At 33.6% G+C, this 20247-nt stretch overlaps 7 protein-coding genes and 1 non-coding gene across 8 annotated transcripts in view; 3 read left to right on the top strand and 5 right to left on the bottom strand.

Moving 5' to 3' along the window:
- Positions 1–959: 959 nt before the first annotated feature.
- PHYBLDRAFT_70944 (hypothetical protein) lies at positions 960–1989 on the bottom strand (the record flags this gene model as incomplete). The annotated part of the gene is made up of 4 exons (XM_018442369.1): positions 960–1017; positions 1104–1181; positions 1327–1792; positions 1818–1989. The coding sequence occupies 4 exons, from the start codon at positions 1987–1989 to the stop codon at positions 960–962; spliced, it is 774 nt and encodes a 257-aa protein (XP_018284264.1).
- A 696-nt stretch (positions 1990–2685) lies between these two features.
- PHYBLDRAFT_175516 (hypothetical protein) lies at positions 2686–5856 on the top strand (the record flags this gene model as incomplete). Its single annotated transcript, XM_018437512.1, has 10 exons — positions 2686–2740; positions 2806–3057; positions 3137–3617; positions 3764–4032; positions 4175–4336; positions 4370–4571; positions 4653–5210; positions 5277–5279; positions 5346–5507; positions 5835–5856. 10 exons carry the CDS (start codon positions 2686–2688, stop codon positions 5854–5856), a joined length of 2166 nt encoding a protein of 721 aa, XP_018284263.1.
- Positions 5857–7310: 1454 nt separating this feature from the next.
- PHYBLDRAFT_152795 (hypothetical protein) lies at positions 7311–9595 on the bottom strand (the record flags this gene model as incomplete). Its single annotated transcript, XM_018432997.1, has 7 exons — positions 7311–7574; positions 7634–7736; positions 7922–8078; positions 8166–8349; positions 8418–8668; positions 8869–9035; positions 9126–9595. The coding sequence occupies 7 exons, from the start codon at positions 9593–9595 to the stop codon at positions 7311–7313; spliced, it is 1596 nt and encodes a 531-aa protein (XP_018284262.1).
- A 413-nt stretch (positions 9596–10008) lies between these two features.
- On the bottom strand, positions 10009–10768 carry PHYBLDRAFT_70948 (hypothetical protein; the record flags this gene model as incomplete). Its single annotated transcript, XM_018442370.1, has 3 exons — positions 10009–10157; positions 10302–10556; positions 10642–10768. 3 exons carry the CDS (start codon positions 10766–10768, stop codon positions 10009–10011), a joined length of 531 nt encoding a protein of 176 aa, XP_018284261.1.
- Positions 10769–11198: 430 nt separating this feature from the next.
- Positions 11199–14117, bottom strand: PHYBLDRAFT_152794 (hypothetical protein; the record flags this gene model as incomplete). Its single annotated transcript, XM_018432996.1, has 5 exons — positions 11199–11504; positions 11663–11702; positions 11763–11977; positions 12068–12654; positions 14048–14117. The coding sequence occupies 5 exons, from the start codon at positions 14115–14117 to the stop codon at positions 11199–11201; spliced, it is 1218 nt and encodes a 405-aa protein (XP_018284260.1).
- Positions 14118–14191: 74 nt separating this feature from the next.
- Positions 14192–14264, bottom strand: PHYBLDRAFT_t285. Its single transcript has one exon. It is a non-coding gene; the product is annotated as a tRNA-Trp (tRNA).
- A 3259-nt stretch (positions 14265–17523) lies between these two features.
- On the top strand, positions 17524–18276 carry PHYBLDRAFT_175511 (hypothetical protein; the record flags this gene model as incomplete). The annotated part of the gene is made up of 4 exons (XM_018437511.1): positions 17524–17671; positions 17727–17804; positions 17864–18037; positions 18125–18276. 4 exons carry the CDS (start codon positions 17524–17526, stop codon positions 18274–18276), a joined length of 552 nt encoding a protein of 183 aa, XP_018284259.1.
- Positions 18277–19272: 996 nt separating this feature from the next.
- Positions 19273–20247, top strand: part of PHYBLDRAFT_175510 (hypothetical protein) — a gene marked incomplete at both ends in the record, with an annotated part of 1997 nt that continues 1022 nt past the window's right edge. Inside the window, one exon of the mRNA XM_018437510.1 lies at positions 19273–20245. Within this exon, the coding sequence (XP_018284258.1) occupies positions 19273–20245 (973 nt within the window). The remainder of the gene's footprint in view (positions 20246–20247) is intronic.

Here is a 20247-nt window from a genome sequence, read left to right as displayed (position 1 = left end):
CTACAATTTTATATAACAGAAATATGCTAAATACGGCAATACAAGTTGAAAATTTGAGTTTCAAAAAAAGCTTTTTTTTAGCTAATATTCTATGCAACTCTACAAATCTGAGTCCACAAACATCTCTAATTTATGTTTTACTATATGATAGTAATACTACTTAAAGCCCATCCATTGGAACTTGCAAAAAAGACATGATATTATTTGGCTACTGCAGAGTATGCAGTAAAAACCCTTTATCCTAAATGCATTTAATGTGTTTTGAGTACTTTGATATAGACTAGATGACCTTCTTTAATTCTTACCATTTTCTATAAATATATTAATGTCAGAGAGAAAATAAATAAATAGACATAATAATATAGTGCTTACCTTTATGTAATATGCTTAATAGCTTCAAAGAATTTTTTTTGCTCTAAAAATATATATATTAGAAAATAATATTAAAATTTAAGCTTCATATGTTATTAAAAAGTATTAGTATATCTACAAGACAAGTGAAAAAAGCAGTGAGTATCACTCAAAATCATTACCAAATAAAACCTGAAAAAAAAAATTTGAGTTATACAATATAAAATCAAGTTGAATCTAGTTGAGAACTGAATGAGCATTGTTTTATAAACACAAGATGTATATTCTATCAAAGTACTTACTTAGAATATAACAATTATCAAGTTTAACATAGCAACACAAGAGTATTATTAGTTTTTTTTTGTTCTTTAAAAAAAGAATCTATTGTGCTTCATTCAAAAATTAATTGTAGCAATGCTGCAGATGTTGTACATTACTTTTAAATGCTGATGACTATATAGATACGAATCACATAAAAAAGGGCAACGCATTTTTATTTAAAGAGAAAGGAAGTAAAAAAAACAAGAGAAAGGAAGAGAGAAGAAGAAAAAAATATAAAAACTGAACTAAAAATATGCTAAAAAATATTTTGAACCAATCAAAACCTCCTATGATCTTTGGCTTCTCTTGTGTGCTAGCTCAACACTCATTTCTGCCAGAGGAGACCTTTTTAAAAAAGTAAAACTTTTATATTAGTTTCATATTAACAGTACCAAACCAGTAGAAATCATGACAACTCACAGCACATCTACCATAATAGATGACTTGCCACCATCTGTTTCTGACATATTATCAGAAGACAATAAAAAATCATTTGCATCTTGTTGTGTCTACAGATTTTTTTAAATGTTAATTAAAATATATGAATGAAATCTTTTGATTAATAAACTTACATTGTTCTTCTCTACCATTCTTCTTTTTTGCCTCTGGTTGTCACTTTTGAAGCTTTCTCGGAGAAGGCTTTTTGCACATCACATGCTCTTGCATTTGAAAATAGCAAAGCCGTTATCTTTTGCCAGTCTCTCCAATTGCATCATGTAATACTCCTGGTGCTTTGCCAGGATACCTTTCCATTCTTTACTGAAAGCAGGAAAGTCCTTGTCAATCAGGTTATGCTTGATGCTACGACTCAAAGTCTTAAGCTGTAGTTGCTTCATTGTCAAATTGCTGTCCGAAAGAAGTACTAGTTGAGGCAGAGGTTGTCCTTCCGGAATTTCTTTGCAGCATGCTTTCCAGTCCTGTTTGTGAAGCAACTGCAACAACAAATTGTATTTCTGGGCTTTGTTTTTCCCTTTGAAATTGCCACCTGTGCCAATTACTTGCTTTCCAAGCTGGTCAGGATACTCAGTGAATTGAGACCGTTTTACAGACTCAGCAACACGTTCAAGAGCTACCAAAGAGGAAATTGTATGCCATAATATTAATAAGGCAAGCGAATATACTAGAATATAGTAAATATGTCTTACCACTTTGCTCAATAATGTTTTGTTGCATTGTACTAATGTCTTTTGTACTTACAGTTGGGGCAAATTGTTTGCTAAACTGATCTTGAAGCATGCGTACCATTTGCTTTATTTCAGCAATATCAATTTCAATTTTTCTAACAGAGTTTATGAGTGTGGTGTTGATATCAGACATTTTTGAATTATTATTTTTTAAGAAAGATAAAGTAAATAAAAGCTGTACTTCCCATTATATATATATTTCATAATGTTTACTTGTTTAACTTTCTGAAAAAAAGATAAATCAATTTAACTATAAACATATGGTTGCTACAACATTATTTTTTAATTTTTGGCAACAGAATATTTTATCAATTAAAATAATGACATCAGTAAAGATAGATTATGTAATAGTAACACAATGTTTAAATACTATAAAGTTAATTAATTGTTAAGCATTGATCTTTTAAAGTAAATACTATGATAGATATACTTATATCATAGTTGTCGTCATTATTGATTGAGATGCGTTTTAACTAATAATGTTATTATTGTCTTTATTGTTGTATCATCAATATAAGAATTTGTTTTAAAAAAAAACATTTTGCCTCAAAAGAAAGAGTATATAAACCTCTCTTTTACATTCCAAGAATATCACCAAAAACCTCTTTACACTTTAATATCATTTATTAAATACTTACCAAAACAATCAATATGTCTTCCTCTAACACCAATCAGCAGAGAGATAGATTATCTACACAAAGGTATCAATGTGCTCAGTGTGCCCTGTCGTTTTTATAATTATCAGCAGCTTCAAAATCATAAGAGAGTCCACAGAGGCAATCATACAACAGTAGCTGTCATTGATAAGTTTATTTTGCATGATGTTGACATGCAACATGATGGAAGCAGTACTATTGATGACAGTGAATTAATTAGTGATTCAGGTAATAATAATCAATGTAATAATATCATTACTTTATCTGAATACTTATCTGATAATGCATTGTAGATTATGCCATGAACGCAATAGAGATCAATAAGACCATTTCATATAAGTTTGGCTGTAGTTTTGAGGACAGTGAGAGTGAAGCTCATGTTTATGATAGCAGCAGAATCAGTAGCAATACCTTTAGAAAAGCCGAGTTGATGAGTATTCATCTCTCTCAATTGATGCTTCAGTACAGAATTTCCAGAGCAGCTTACAGAGATACTGTCCAATTTGTTAATACAATCATTCAAGATCACGATGAAATTATGTTGGGTAAAATATAATATTTATGTTACCTTATACTTTAATTCCAAATTTCTAACACGTAGTGATTTCGTTCCTTTTTTTTTAGAACTTGGGGCTAAGATCAGCCACGGCAAAACTATCAATGCTTTGCTTAAGTCCAAGTCAAGTGTCAAGGGCCATGAGTATGATGTCTGTCTTAGTGGTTGCCAATTGTATGGGATTAATGACAATCAAGAATCTTGTGTTGATTGCGGCGAACCGCGATACAAGACTGATCCAGAGCAAAGTGAAACACCATCTGCCAGTATGAAGCTCATGTCAGCCAGTGATATGTTTTCTCAAATGCTGGCTGATCCAGCTACAAGAGAACTCCTCCATTACAGGGCAAACCGGAAATCTGTAGCTGGTCAGCTTACCAATGTTTTTGATAGTAACAGTTACAAGCAGTTGGTGCAGCAAGACCTGTTCTCAAATCCCAACGATATTGCTATTGAGTTGTATACCAATGGTTTCGTTAACCAAAAAAAGGGCAAGAGTTTGTATACCATTGTTCATGCTGTTGTATTCAACCTTGACCCATCAATAAGGTAATAAATCAATTAATATATTAATTTCAAAAAAAAGTTACTAATAAAAAGCTTAGATACACAAAAGAATAACTCTTGCAGCTGGCAATATTGCCTGGCCACAAGAAGCCTACCCACTTGGACTCTTTTCTGATGTCAATCATCAGTGAAATAAAAGATCTTGAGGTGTATGGCTTGGTGATCAAGAGCAATGGAGTTGAGGTTTGCCGTGCCAAGATCCACTTGTTGCTTGCTTCTAGTGACATCCCAGCTGTGGCTGACATGGTGCACATTGGCTCACATGCCAGTTTGTTTGGCTGCCAAATCTGCGAAACAAAGGGAAAATCCCCAGACAACAGACGGTACGGAATGTACTTTGAAGATAGTTCTGCTCCTTTGCAACCTTTGGAAGACTTCAAAACTGGCAACCCTATAAGTATATAACAGTTTAATTAGATTTTTTCTTATACTAAATAATTGCTTATAATAGATAAAAAATATATACCAACCAAGCATCTTTAGTGAGCTGTCAACCTTCTCCAGATCTTCCTTCTTCGCACTGAATGAACTTCATTTAGTTGCAAGAGGAATTGGAAAGCACATGTACAACTTGATCACTGTGTCCCTTACCAAGGAGACAAAAATTTTTTATACCCGTCCAGATGATACCCTCTTCACCACAGAATACCCATTCTTCATACCAAGAACTAGACTTGTGACAATTGGAAACTGTATCACAAGTTCAAGACCATATATACCAGTATAATTCCAAGGCAGTTTTGATAACATCTTTTCTAAGATTGATGGTACTCGTGCTGTTGATTGGCTTGACTTTCTTTTGTATATTGTTCCCACTCTTGTTGTTCCATTCTTGCCAAACAGAGCTGTGAAAACTGTGGTGCTGTCACTTGTCAAAGGTTGTGCACTGGCATTGCAATGGACGTTGACTTCAGAGTTGCTGGATAAGATGGATGTGTAAGTCATAATGCGTCTAACACTATATCACTATATACAAAACTAATCACAACCTTTTTTTTAAAATAATAATAACAACAGCAATAGACATTTTAAACACTGGCACCACTATCTATCGCAACAGGTTCAGAACAAGACTATATCTCGTAGTGCCTTCAGACCAGTACAGCACTATCTTGTGCATATACCATTCATTGTCAACCAACTAGATCTACTTCGATGCTACTCCACTCAATCAATGGAGAGAGTAATTGGTGTCTTTTCCAAACTAATCAAGTCTAAGTGCAAGGACGGCCATAATGCCAGTTTTCTTGTGGAGCGATTTACATTGCATAACTATGTCAACACGGCCATCAGTATCCAGAACGAAATTGATCTTATTCAGCCCAAGCCGTATGGTAGAGAAAGTTATATGGATCTTCCTAATGATCCTAGTGGTGCGCAGTTATGGGAGCCATTTCATCAATTTGCTCAGTTGAACGATGATTTGATAGAAGGTGTAAGCAGCCCTAGGGTGAAGGATATCTTAACTAGATACTATCAACAAACTTCGGGTTTGATGATTTCTGATATTGGTGATTCTACGATTGTTGTTGCTAGTCGTTTATGGATGAATTTGACCTTATATTCATCTTGCATGTATTGACAAAGAAGAAATAAAAGAAGCCGCGGTAATCATTACGTGATGTTTACCTGTTCTTACAGAAAGTAAGTATATCATTTTTCAATATAAAATCAAAAGTTGCTTACATTATATTTGTTTATTTACTTTAGCAACTGTAACATAATTGTTTACAACTGGCTCGTTGGTGCGGTGGTATTCTTCTTCCAGCATGAGGATTCACTTGGCTCTCTTAGTTTCTTTGCTTTTGTTGAAGTAATGAAGGAATATGACGTGGCTGCCCACGACTCATCTGTACCAATTGTCAAACAGCGGTCACAAAACAGCTCAACAGGTTGCCAAACACAACCCACATATACAGTAATAAGTGTCAATGATATTCATCATCAAGTTGGCCTTATACAATATCCACTAAATAAAAATCAGTTCTACTTAATTGCATCTTATTATGTTTTCAACAATAATATGTGCATTACAAAGGGCAATCTTTCTATTTTATAACTTTTTTTATTTTTTATTTTTTATATGCTCTATATGTCCTATGTATTCTATATTACTATTTTTCTTTTTTATATACCTTATATTTTTTTTTATTTTCTATATACTCTATGTTTTTTTTTAATTCTCTACATGTCCTACAGGCTGTTACGCAATTTAAATTAAAATAAAATTGTTAAGTGAACAAGAAGAGAGGTATATCTTTTTTTAAAAAAAGTCTTGGTTTTAAAAAAAATGGCAGTTACGTTTCCATTTCATTCACACATTCCATAAAAAATTAATCCGAATAAAACTTGACATCTTTAATATTAAATAAAACATATATTTCAATACTTAAAGTGGTCATTACAACTTACAAACACTTTCTAGACTATTCGAGACATTGTACAGCAACAAAAAAAACAGATTTCATGCTACTTTTTTAAAATGTTGCTAATGACATTGCCATCTTACCAAAAACTGTGGAGAAATTATTGGCTTTTGACCATAAAAGTGACAGTTATGTGCCTATTTTGGGCACAGTTGCCACTCCTATAGCCATAGTGCGAGTACAAATACTAACGCTAGTAATTCTCTTTTGGTTGCAGAACATTTTCTTTCACTTTGGGATAAGCTCTTAGCCACAAAAGAAATATACTTTTTCTTGCCATCTTTGACTTGATACAACACTGTACCAATACCAGTAAGAGATGCATCACAGCTGATACTAAAAGGAGAGTTTATATCTGGGTACGACAACACCAGATCACTCAAAAGTGCTTTTTTCAAGTTATTGAATGCAGTTTGATACTTATCTGTCCATAAATGTGTAATTGACTTTTCATTTCTCAATGAATCTAGTAGCAAAATAATGGAAGATACATTTGGAATCAACATTTTAAAATAGTTGACCAACCCACAATAACTTTGGATATCTTTACCTGTCTTTGGTTGAGGAAATTCACAAATATTAACAAGTTTTCTGTAGTTCATCATAATTCCTTCACGTGAAATATAAAAACCAAGCAAATAAATTTCTTTCCGAAAGAAATGACATTTGTTTGAATTCAACTTCAAATTGACCCTTGTTAATCTCTCAATCACTTGCTTCAAGTGTTCCTTGTGTTCCTCAAACGTTTTGCTTGCACAAACAATGTCATTCACGAAAAACTGTACAAAAGATAGTCTTTCTAATGCTATATTTATAGTTCTTTGAAATTGTGAACTGACATGCTTAATATCAAACACTGTACCAATAGGTTTGTACTGTACATCACGCCATGTGAAACTAAGTTTGTGTCTGTCCTTTGGGTTCAACCTCAAAGAATTAAACACAGATTTTAAATCCAGAGTGGAGTAAATATTTGCACCTTTAAATCTTCAAACAATTCACCAATCAATGTCAAAGGGAAAATCTTTAAAATCTCAAAACTGAGAGCAGTCACCTAGAGAGTCAAACTTTATTAGATCTGGGTCAAACAAAAAAAACAATATTAAAAAGCACTTTGTATTTTTTTTCAAGATTATTAAAAAAACCAATTATTTTATATTTAATACCATGTTTTTATTAAAAGATATAAGTGAAAGACAATTGATTCAATATGTTTTGAATAGTTTTATTATTATTTCTATATATATTTTTATTGTTTTCTATATTTCTGCTGGGGGGCACCACCAGATTCTTTCAAAGAAGACAAACAGTCTTCCAAAATCTGGCTAGTGATGTCCATTCCAGAGGCAGTATCTCTTACCACGGCATTTCTTTCACTAAAAGCTTGAGTAATCTTATTGATCAAGCTGTTATATCTCTCAACAAACTCCAGAGCACGCAGTCTATTCTGTGCCATAGCACTCCCCTCACTTTGGCCAACTACCTGAACTTCTTGATTCTGAGCAATAGAAAGCTTTTTGGTCAAAGAGTATTGGAGTCTCATCATTCTACAGACCAAAAATATATGCTTACACAAATGATTAGGGTCTGGACAAGAGCAGACTGACAGTACTTTCTCTTTGACCAAGAGCTCGTACCAAACAGAATTGTCAGTAAAGGAGCAACACTTGTAGACCTAAAATAAATAAATAAAAACTAATATTAATATTATTACATTTAACATATAAAAAGTTATATCTAATTATTAAATTGTCTTCTATGATCTTAACTATGCCAAGAGCATCTTAATGAGCAATATCATATGCCTTCTTTTTATTTGCCTTCTCAGTGTGTGTCAAAACAAGCTGTTTGAACCCATACATGATCTTGAGACCCTCTTGTCTATAGTCATGCTCAACTACTTGGGAGAGCATGTAAACCAACCGGTTATCCCGGAAGTTTCTTGATCTGCCCAAGTAGTAAGCTTTCAAGATGTGATGGTAGGATTCAATCAGATTGTTCATGTGGAATCTGGCATCTTAATAATAATAAGAAATAGTTTATAAACAATATATTAATATTTATAGTAACTTTACTGCTCTCCAGGCCATTGACCAAAGGTCACACTTAGCATGCCAGTGTGTGGCAAAATATGCCACAAATTTGGCATGTCCAGCAAATCTAGAAACAAATTCCTTGTATTGCTGGTTAAATGCCTCCTTACTTCTGGCATGCATCAGCAAGTTGAAAGCCACCCGAACTGCATCCTGTTCACGTTTGCTTTTGTGGGTGGCTCCAGTAATTTTTATCTACAACATTAGTTAAATATAAATAATTATTAGTAATATTTAAGAATAAGTATATTAACATAATTTACATCTTTTTTGATGTGCATCTCCCATGCTCTCTTGATGTGCCAGTGGCACAAAAGGATCTGGAAAGATTGGCCAAAGACTTCCTCCAAGGCACTGATCTCAACTGGGCTGCAGCCGGTCATCACGCGCTTGACATGCAGGCTACAGTTGGATTTAACCCAATTAAGCCATTGCGACAAGATTGTAATAAACTCTGCATTTGTCACAAAGAAGCAAACAGGAACACCCTTGTTGGTAACGTTGCTCTTCACAACTATCATATACAGATACAAGTGCTTGCTAGAATCTACCAAAGATTTACAGGTCTTGTGAGTTGAGTCAATGCACTACTCATCCGCTGACTTGAGAATCTGTTGAACAGTTAGTAATATTATACTTTAAATAATTATCAAATTAAATAATATATCTTCTTCTGCCAAGGAGAGATCCACGAAACAAGGTATGACTCATTACCTTCATGGAAGACAATGTGAACCAGGTAGTTCTTTTCTTTTTCCAAGAACTCAATCCATTGCTCAAGGCTTGTCTTGTCAATAGCATTTCCTCTTGAAAGATTGTTCAGATGTACATTGATGACGTTTTGAACATCATAATAGTTAATGCGAAGAGATATTGGGAAGCTGGCAATATCAATACCTGCTTCGAATTATAACACAATCAAGTTAGTAATTAAGATAAAAGAAAACAAATTTATTACCTCATCCAAGCACTGAGGGTTGATTTGAAGCAAAGTTTTGATTGCCTTCCAATCCATGTTGTTGTCTACATGGGAGACAATCCACTGCTTGACCTCAGATGGGAGTCTTGACTGCACCATCTCTTGAACCTTTTCAGGCTGGTGGGTTGCATGCTGCCACAGGTAATCTACCTGGACACTCCCATCATGCAAGGTCTTCTTGATAATCTTGGCTTTGCAGCCGTCCTTGATGGATTCAGTGTGAACCCTCTTTGCTTTTAGTTTTCCAGCCGTTTCTTGAACCTTGGCCTTCTTGAGAAAGCCTTGGTAGTCACAGACAAAGTATACAGTTGATGCAACATCTTTAGGACTAATTGTATTGGTAGCCTGAGAAAAGTGAGTGTTGGTTACATTCCAGTTGGAATGTCTCTTGGCCGAGTTTTCAAACCAAACAGTCAATTTCTCTTTATCAGCAAAAGTCTCAGTGACTTTGGGATTGGCCATCTCGTAATCTGGGGCAATTCAGATCATATGATCATCATTAATGTCATTGATGGATAATTGGGTGTGGTTGGATTTGCTCATTATGAGTGCAAAGGTTTTGAATACAGGGGAAAGTGTAAAGGAAGGAAAAGATGTACCTGAAGTAATAAAAACAATAATAAAAACAAAAAATGCCAAACCAAAAAAAATTCAGTGAGTCCGGGAAATATAAGACTGCTTCCAGTTTTGAGATTTTAAACTTATCGTGGCAAAGGCATATGATCAATTGACTCCAACAGGCAATTAATTAATCTGGAATTATGACAAACACAATATTCAGTAATTTCTCCTTTACCGTTCGTCTTCTTAACAACAGTTAAAAACGTATTTCATTATGTGTTTGCAGACGCTCTTTCAATTATATTGTTGTCCAGCTATTCTTTCACCTGTTTATCCACTACATCTTGCATCTTGTAAGAAATGAGATAAGGGCTTCTGAACATCGTAGCATTTTCTGAAGTATCCAAACATACAACACTTTCAGATATAGTACAAAACGAACCCTTAGGAATATTGTGATTGTCTTTAATGAACAGACAAATATAATCTATAGCATCCTCAAACTGTTCAGAACTTACAGCCTAATTATTTTCCTTTTGTTCATTTTCTCTCTCAATGGATTCAAGAAGATCACTCTTATTATTAAAACATCTATTGGCTTCTTTACGTTTCTCACTTGAATCAGCATTATCATATGATAAAGATAAACCATAAATACCAATACTGAGAGAAGACATATAATCAGTATCAATACTGAAATCATACTCATGACTATTAGTTAAATTCATCACTTTAAACTTGCGTTGAATAGTCTTACTATTGCAAGTTACACTGATTACACAAGTACTAATTCTTTTAATCTGGATATTGTTATCAGCCAAACAAATAAAACACTTATGAACATTGTTTTTATTCAACAAATCTTTAGTAATGTGATTGATATAACTAATGGCTATTCTGTTTTTCAAACAAAAATTCTTGTTCACAAAACTAAACGTGACTCCTACAGTTCAATATAGAGATGGTTCTAATAGAATTATTTGCCAAAATAGGAAGGGTAATATCAGTGCTCATGTTCTTAAAATCTTTTTTAATAATCATGTCTTTAAGATTATACTTATAATCTAATGTCATTGAGACGGATTATGTTGGTTTGTGTAAAAAAGTGACCCAAACAATTAATAGAAAAAAGAAATATGTATCAATCTCCTCTAACAACTCCTTAGCCTTAATATTGGCAATTGGCAGCTTGTTCTCCTGAGAAAAATAAAAAGAAAATAGAAGTGATGTATAAGGATGTTTTTTATTGCTTTCATTTTTTGATGTTTATATAGATATTTCAATAATAAATAAAATAGTATAATTAGTAAGCTATTACTAAGAGGTTGGGATGAACTATGCTTCATAAAAAAAAAGAGAGAGAAATAGAGGTAGATAGTCATTGTTGGGGTTTATTGTTACAATCCTTATGATTTTCAGTTGATTGCTACACCAGTTGTAACAATCATACTCTTCCCAAGATCATTACTTAATCAATTGGTTTACATAATTGATACGAAAAGATTTAGAGATATAGGATATGTTTGGGCCAACCAGAAATGTGAGTATACATGCAATGTATCACTATCTTGGTCAGAGCACTAGTGTTGTCTTGGTACTCTGAGCAAGACAACAAGGGACTCCCCTCAACCACAGTGGAAGCTCTTATTGGTCTACCAGCAGAGGAGCGGACAGCCATCCTTGACACCTTAGTCAAGTACTTTTCACGTTCTGGACAGGAGTGTCCCTTTGACCAGGCGCCTTGCACAAGAAACAGATGTTTTTCTTCATGGTCTTCTTGATATCCCAGGACTTTTTGTAGATCTTGGAACTATTCTCCCCAGCAAAAGACTTGTTCTTGCCTTTGAGAGACCCAGACAAGAAGGAGGAAGAACCATGCTTGGTGGCAAACGATCACCAGGCAGAGGAACCATACATGTTTGTAGGGCTGTGGAGAAGAGCAGTAGAGTCACTGGTGGAGACACTCACCAACAAGATTATTTCCTCAATCTTTGAGGGCATCTTGGTGCTATAGTTGGCAAACAAAGGAATGAGGCAGGCTTTCCAGACTTCTGGACGCAGATTTCACCAGAAGCAGAGAACAAATTGAACACTATCATCCAACAAGGCCTGGCAGTAGAACTTTTGGAACTTGGTGCCAAAAGAACGAGCAGATTCATCCTTGTCTTGTTTCATGCACCAGACACGACCCATGTTGAGGAACTTGTGAAATGGCATGTCATAGTGGTCCAGAAGAATGCTTTTGGTCTCCTTCCAGTTGTAGGCCTTGCCTTTGAGCTTGTTCTCAAACCACAATTGTTATTCCTTGTTCAGACAAGTGGGCAACAGACGTTCCTAGCAGGAATCTAAGGACAGAGAGTATGCTTCCAAGACTGTGGTAAACTCTTGGCAGAAGTCATATACTGAATTGAACACATCATGGTTGGCCTTCACCAGAAGATTCTCAGAACGCAATTGCAGGAAAGGTATATTACTGAGAACCAGAGTGCTTTTCTTGTCATGAGGCTTGGAAGCATGAGCAGTGGAAGCCTTGAGGTTCTTGAGGATTTGCTCAGCCTCAGCAAACAGTTCTTGTACTTTCCTGGCACTCTTGGAAGCAGACTTGGCAGCAGTAGAGGTGGGATCCCTCTTGGAAACACCCAAGTAGTGGTCTAGAGCAGCGTAGTAGTTGCTCTTCTTTGTGTTGAGGTCCTTCTCAGCAGAAGCCAGCAACATCTCCATTGTGACTACAAGGTTGTTGTTAACTCTGACTCCAGAGTTATCCAAATGAATGCAAAGAGAATTGACATCTTTATAACTAGAACAGCCATCATCAGAACCAGAAGAACCTTTTTCAGAATCAGAGGCACCGTCCTCAGAACCTGAGGGAGTCATCATGGTATCATCATTGTGGTCAGCAGAACTAGCAGCAGAAGGAGAAGGAATGACACCAGAGTTGACAGCAGATTGTTGAGATATTTCTAGAATTCAAAGTAAAAAATATAGTATTTCAGATATGAAACAATAGAAAAATAATAAATTTGATAATAGAGACATATAAAAATACTTTGATATTATATATAAGTTGTCCTTTATTCATAAATAAAATGTGTCTCTTTTTATAAAAAAACACAATATGCTCTTGTCATTACGTCTTAGTTTCTTAAGGCTTTCTTCCTTTACTATATTTGGTTATTAAAGTGTATTTACTGCTTAATTAGTGTTAGTGATATAATTATGACATCAAGTTATAAATTGTACTTCTTTAGCTCTTAACTATTATTTTCTCTTTTATACTAGAGTTTTAGGACTTCCTATTAAATTAGCTCCATATCGCTCTGACACAGTTTACCCAGCAGTATAATATAATTATCTTAACAATCTTTAAGATATTATTTACAATACTAGCTGTAATTATTATTGGCTTGATTACTTAATCATTTATATATATTTTATACTGACAAGATGATAGCTACTACACTATCCCAATATGAATATGCTCTTATATGTAATAAATTCAATATCTGAGTGTCTGGATCACCACAATGCTTATTGTTCAGTAATATCTTCTATAAGTATATTTATTATCTTAAACATCTAAAACATATATGAAAGATCAATTGGCAAAGTCAAGATCTTTTATCCAAAAAAGTCAATCATTACTGGTTGCTTGTAAATTCCAATTTTGATTACCAATATTAACTCTGACAATGTTACTTCACATAAAGAGATACTGTGATTAATCTGTCAGAATTGACATTGGTAATCAAAATCAGAAGATACAAGCAATCAGTAACAGTTGACTTTTTTGGATAAAACATCTTGACTTCGCCAACAGGTCTTTTTTCTATGTTTTAGATGTTGGAAATAAGAAATATACTTGTAGGAATATTACTGGATAACCACCATCTAAGACATATTATTGTAGCTATTCTTTTAGCCAGAAATCAAACATCATTTTGTATAAATAGTCAAGAAATATAATTAATAAAAAGCATCTTTATTCTTATCTAAAAAACTATTCTTAAAACTTGACAATCCACAGTAGAATTGATTCTGCGACTTAGTTACAAGTGTCAGAAAAGAAATACCAGATCGAGCGCACAAACTATTTTCAGATTGTCATTTTCGATCTGAGTTGTTCTTCTAATGCTATAACACAGCCAAAATTGATCAAACCCACTGGGAATCGTAAACGAAGATAAAAGAATAAAAAGAGGATAGAAAGATAGATAACTTTTATTGAATGAAATAATACCCTCTTTTATATCTTTTCTAAACCTACTCAGCCATTATAAATGTCTGTTTTAGTTTCTATTCTACTTTTGTTAAGCTATGTGCTTTCTAATTCTTTTGTGAGCAAAAGGAAATCACTCTGGTTGTTGTTTTCAAAAGAGAATTCTGTGTAATCGTCATCCTGATTGGCTAACAAGAATTCGGGCATGACAAGATTTTATGGATTCATCAAAATAATGTCTGACAAAAACAATGTCAGCTTTATTTCGAATTGACTAATAATGAGGGACGAGCGACTCGAACGCCCAACCTTCAGATCTGGAGTCTGACGCACTACCATTTGTGCTAGCCCCCCAATGGTTTCTAATGACACATAGTGTTATAATAATATTTAGCTTTTTACAAAATTTTGTTTGTTCAGCAGTGCGGTGATGTTGCCAAATTCTTTGTAATTCTAAAAAAAATTATATTCTATTATCATTTTTTTGATTTTCCAATGGCGGCCAAGGCTGAATAGAAAGCAATTTTCTATTTGTAAAGCAAAATACCAATGAGTACAGCAAAAAAGCATCATCCTGTCAACAATAACTTCAGGCAACCACATATTGTATCTTATTTTCTCATTATATTTAACTAAATAAATTAACTTGGAATTAATATTATTTTTATTATATATTCTTACAAGTATAATTATCTTCATGATTATGACTTAATAATTATTTTATTTTATTTGTACTTAATGATAGTAAAGAACAAATCACATTTAATAGATCATTGATTATACAACTTTTATTATATTTTTTTTTATAATTTTTTTATTTAATTATTTAACAAGTTAATTATAAAACTATAAATATCTCAATACTTGCATTTAATAAACATTGATTTTTCTTCGTCTTATTTTCTGACAACAAGTTCTCTTAATATTTAATGCTGTTGATATTTTACTTGTTTGATTATCTAAGTATATTGAGTCAAGTCTATTAAGATTGATTAATAGTACTGTTTTTCTCTTATTTCTCTCTTATTGACTTTATTATCTTTAATTCTACATTCTCTTTTGAGTTTGTCTTTTTCTCTCTTGTGGAAAAGAGAGGTTATTTCACATCTACAAACCCATTCAAACCTCAAAAACTGTGATAACATCACCTGTCAACATTTAACACAAATACAAGCACCACACACATCACTATGTCACATGTTGTGGTATTTCAGGTACGAAACAATAGAAAAATTAAAATATTTGATAATAGAGACGTATAGAAATACTTTGAGACTGTATATAAGTTGTCTTTATTCATAAAAAAAAAGTGTCCCTTTTTATAAGAAAACACAATCTGCTCTTGTCATTACGTCTTAGTTTCTTAAGGTTTTCTTCCTTTACTATATTTGGTTATTAGAGTGTATTTACTGCTTAACTAGTGTCGGTGTTACAATTATGACATCAAGTCATAAATCGTACTTCTTTAGCTCTTAGCTATTCTTTTCTCTTTTATACTAGAGCTTTAGGACTTCCTACTAAATTAGCTCCATATTGATCTGACACAGTTTACCCGGCAGTATGATATAATTATCTTAACAATCTTTAAGATATTATCTACAGTACTAACTGTAATAATTATTGGGCTGATTACTTAATTGTTTATATATATTTTATACTGACAAGATGATAGCTACTACGCTATCCCAATATGAATATGTTCTTATATGTGATAAATCCAACATCCGAGTGTCTGGATCACCACACATGTGTTGTGGGCAGATCTGGCTTTTGGTCATGTCGTGATGTCCAGTACCGGAAGGTCAGTCTGATCAGTAGGTTTGTCTGGCAGTTTGTCATAACATGCTGCCCCAGTTATGAGAGGCTGACGTCAATGATTTGTTGATGTGGTGCTGTACCCTTGGTGGTAAAAGAAGAATTTTTCTGTACACAGAAAACATCTTGTTTCCGTTCCCTGTTCTTTTTACACACAATACTTTTTTCTTTTTCTTTGTTAACATATTTGTCTACATTGTATTCATTCGAAATCATAGTCACCTATGCTAGTAATATTTCTCTTTCACAACTTACATAATTCATTTTGTCAACATCTTCACGCAGCATCAGTACTTTTATTATTATATTTTTACTATATCTTTTATTTACACATTTTATTCTTGTCATATTGCACTGGAAAAATTACTTATCTAAACATATGGAAGAGTACAAGAAATTCTGGGTAACAGAATAATTAAATTCTAAATTTTTGTATGTCTATATTCCGTTCTCTATATATTATATTACATATGAGTTGTCCAAGTAACTTCCAAAGCCATAATTGTCTATATGCAAAAGTGTAGTTCTTTTAAACAATTAAACACAAAACCTTAATTAAAGTGCATGCTTTTTTTTTGTTTGGCACCACGTTACAGCAACACTGCTTTAAAAGAGACGGTCTAATAAAAAAAAAGCATCTGTCTTAGATAGAAAACTGTCTACTGAAATAATAGTATCTTATTGAATTATTTAATAGAGAAAAAGTTTTACCAAAATAATGGTATTCTATTGAATCATTTAACAGAAAAAACAGGATTTATATATATTCTCTTCTGAATTTAAACACTTCTATTGGACAATTATGCATGACTAAACTATAGAATTCACACATTTCATATTACTGCAATACTTCTTGCACTTCATTTCAAATATTTTTGCAGAAATTGTTTTAGAAAAATTGTTTTTATTTAAAAAAAAGCTTTTTGCTTATAATATATATGACTTAATAATATATAGTCTAATATAATATATAAATTACTACATAATTAATATAATAGCAAACTCTTTCATATATTATGATATATGAATACTTTCAATATGATAGAATCCCAAAAAGAAACGGGTGTTTATGATATTTTACTTATAAGAGAAGACTAAAAAATTATTCACTTTTATTAGATTATATAAATATTCATTTATTTTTTAATTTAAATAGTATAATTACTTACCAGTGCTTTTATCAAAACCAGACATAGTACACATTGACTGTTGTTCTGAAAGGTTAAAAAAACATATTAGTAAAGATTATGGAATATAGTTTGATTTTATTACTTATTAAAGAAAACTGATTTTTAAAGAAAATTCATTCAATTAGGTACATAAAAATGCTAGCAGTACTAACAGAGATCGAAAATAAACAAAATTAGATATAAGAATAAAATAAAGAAATATATTATTCAGATTTATCAGATAAATTTCTAATGTTGGTATGTCCTTATAATGAACTGATGAGTTAATGAGCTGATGAGAGAAAGAGAAAATTATTAATAAATAGACACATATATAATAACCATGTTTTATCTTTTTATTCTTGTCTGTTAAGCAACACGGCATAGACACTGCAAAAACACCTTAAAATAATTGAATTCCACTTACCTGGAATTATCGATAACAGTAGCCAAAAAATTACAACCCAGGTCATTTCCTGTGTTTAGCAGCGAGAATATATTTAAAGACATATCATTGGCCTAATATATATCAGAGTCCCTGAGAGAATTTTTTCAAAATAATAAAGACAATTATAATAAGCAACGGCTGTTACACACTTCCTTTATTATTAAAAAAATTAAGTGAAAAAATGTTTGCCATTGCCAATCCCGATGAAGTTCGTTGCAAATGCACAAGATGCAATCGCAATCATCTCAGATACACCATGACAGATAAAAGAACTGCCAAGCGTCATGCCCAGAATGATAATGACAGGAATATGGATAAAACCATTAATGGTAAATTAAGTTATCAATTTTTCATTTATTTATATGATGTATTCTAATCCATTAGAACAAATAGTTTTGACAGCCAAAGTAAACACTGGTGAAGCTGATATAGACGTAGATCAAATTGAAGAACATATTGAATGTAATAGTATTTTATTTTTTATACCCAATGCGCACTCTATTTAAACTTGGTACCAATAGATGATAATTACTCTGTTGGTGCACCCTCACCAGAGCAGTATGTCAATACCAACTTACCTCTTTTGGTGGAAGAATCTCTTTTTGAAACAGAGGAGCATACCTCAGAGTATGAGTCTGAATATGAGTCGTCAGATGAATTTGAGCAAGAAGAACAGAACAGAGAGCAAGAACAGGGTAAATATTAAAAATAAACTATGATTGAAGAAAAAAGATTTGAATTAAAGAAACAAAAAATTAATATTATTTTATGATAACTTACAGAGTCTACAGAAAACCTTTCAGAGAATATTTGGCATCGAGTAATTGCGGTTTTCACTGTGATATTTATTTCTAGCTTCATTGTGGATGAAGGCGCAATAATTTTGATTACATTCATAAATACAATCCTCGAACATTATGGAGAGGATTTCTGACTTCCCACAAGCATTCCGGGTTTGAGGAAAATAACAGGATACAATGACTTGACAAACGGCATATCAAAATATGTAGCATGCAGTAATTGTCACACATTGTACAATTACAGCAACAACACACATACATCCTGCAATTTCAAAAGAGTTGGTAGTAAGACGCATTGTAAGAATGATCTCTACAAGTCTAGTATGAAGAACACCATGATTCCAAAGTGCACATTTGTTTATAACTTGTTGACAACTACCTTGAAAAAAATGTTTACACGTCCTTCTTTTGAGAGTATGATCAACAGATGGAATCGTGAACCAAAAGTTGACGGTACTTTATTCGATGTATATGATGGAAAGATGTGGAACGAATTAGTGGATGAGGATGGTGTCCAGTTTGTTTTGAAGGAACGATCATTACTATTGACACTGAACATTGATTGGTTTCAACCATTTGATGGAGTAACATATTCTTGTGGTGCGATATACCTGACAATTAACAATCTGCCGAGAGAAGAGTGGAACAAGGCAGAAAATGTCATTCTTGTTGGATTGATGCCTGGACCTAAAGAAGCAAGCACCGACGAGATCAATAACTATTTGCGTCCTCTTGTTGATGAACTTATGCTATTGTATAAAGGTATCACAACTGATACATATAACTGCTCAGGTGCTCTGGTGCATGCCGCTCTGTTGATGGTTGCATGCGACATCCCTGCTGCAAGGAAGACGTGTGGGTTTACATCTCACAACAGCACATGTGCATGCTACAAATGCAATCGTCAGTTTGCTCGTATTGATGGTACCAATGCTGTAAACTATTTTGGGCTTAAGTTTTCGGAATGGGTAGACCGCACAAAAGAAGAAAATCGCAGACATGCAAACCTGTGGAAGAATGCAAAGACATTGACATAGAGAAAGCGATTGGAGATTGAGAATGGTGTTCGTTGGTCTGAGCTTCATCGACTTGTATACTTTGAGCCAGTGCGTGCAACCATTATCGATCCCATGCACAACCTTTTTCTCGGGACTGCAAAACGAATGATGGATATTTGGATTGCAACCAATTTGCTTGATGACAAAGATTTGGTAGAGATGCAGGAAGAGGCTAATAGAATGGTACTCCCTGTAGGGTATACGACTCTGAAGATAAAGATTGGAAAGAAATTTCCGTTTATGAAAGCAGATGAGTGGAAATCATGGTGCCTGATATACTCTCCTGTTCTGCTTAAGACACGCCTGCGAGATGATCTGCTTGGCAATTGGATCCATTTTGTCGATGCATGCAGAGAATTGACGAAGCCAAGTATCACCAAAAATGGGATCAAAAAAGCTCACGAAAGTTTGGAGGAGTTCTGTGTTGGTTGTGAAGACTTTTATAAACCAGATGTATTCACGCAAAACATGCATCTCCATCTCCATCTAAAAGAAACGATTGAGGACTTTGGGCCAATTTACGGATTTTGGCTATTTAGCTTTGAACGCTATAATGGTGTATTGAAAGGGTTTGAGACAAACCAGAAGAGTGGGTTCGAGAATACCTACATGAAAAGGTTTCTTGAGAGTTCTTACAATGGTGACTTTTGTCAAGCGCATCTCAGAAATGTTACCAGCCCTTTACTCCTCTCTCTCTTTCTCAAGCTGTCTGGTTGTAAAATCTATAATCCTGCACTTTCGCCACATCCTTTGATACCGTCATTCTTTCACTTGCCAACGTTCCTACAATCCACTGAAAAGCCTTCAAAGCAAACATTTGGCAACGAATCTCTACCTCTTTCTGCTCTACCATTGTGTTTGAAGCCACCAACAACAAGGAGAAAATCCGAGTATGATTGTCGGCTCGATTTCTATAAAATTGAGTATGACGATGATTCTCTTTGCAGTGCCAAGACAACAATCAGGAATTGTTGGTTTGTGAATGACCGAATCCAGAAGATTTCGTCCATCAATCTTCTTGGACAAGTTTACACAGGTGGAGAAGGT

This window comes from Phycomyces blakesleeanus (assembly GCF_001638985.1).
Source record: "Phycomyces blakesleeanus NRRL 1555(-) unplaced genomic scaffold PHYBLscaffold_38, whole genome shotgun sequence".
Classification (NCBI taxonomy): Eukaryota; Fungi; Mucoromycota; class Mucoromycetes; order Mucorales; family Phycomycetaceae; genus Phycomyces; species Phycomyces blakesleeanus.
This window is presented reverse-complemented; position numbering and strand designations above follow the sequence as displayed.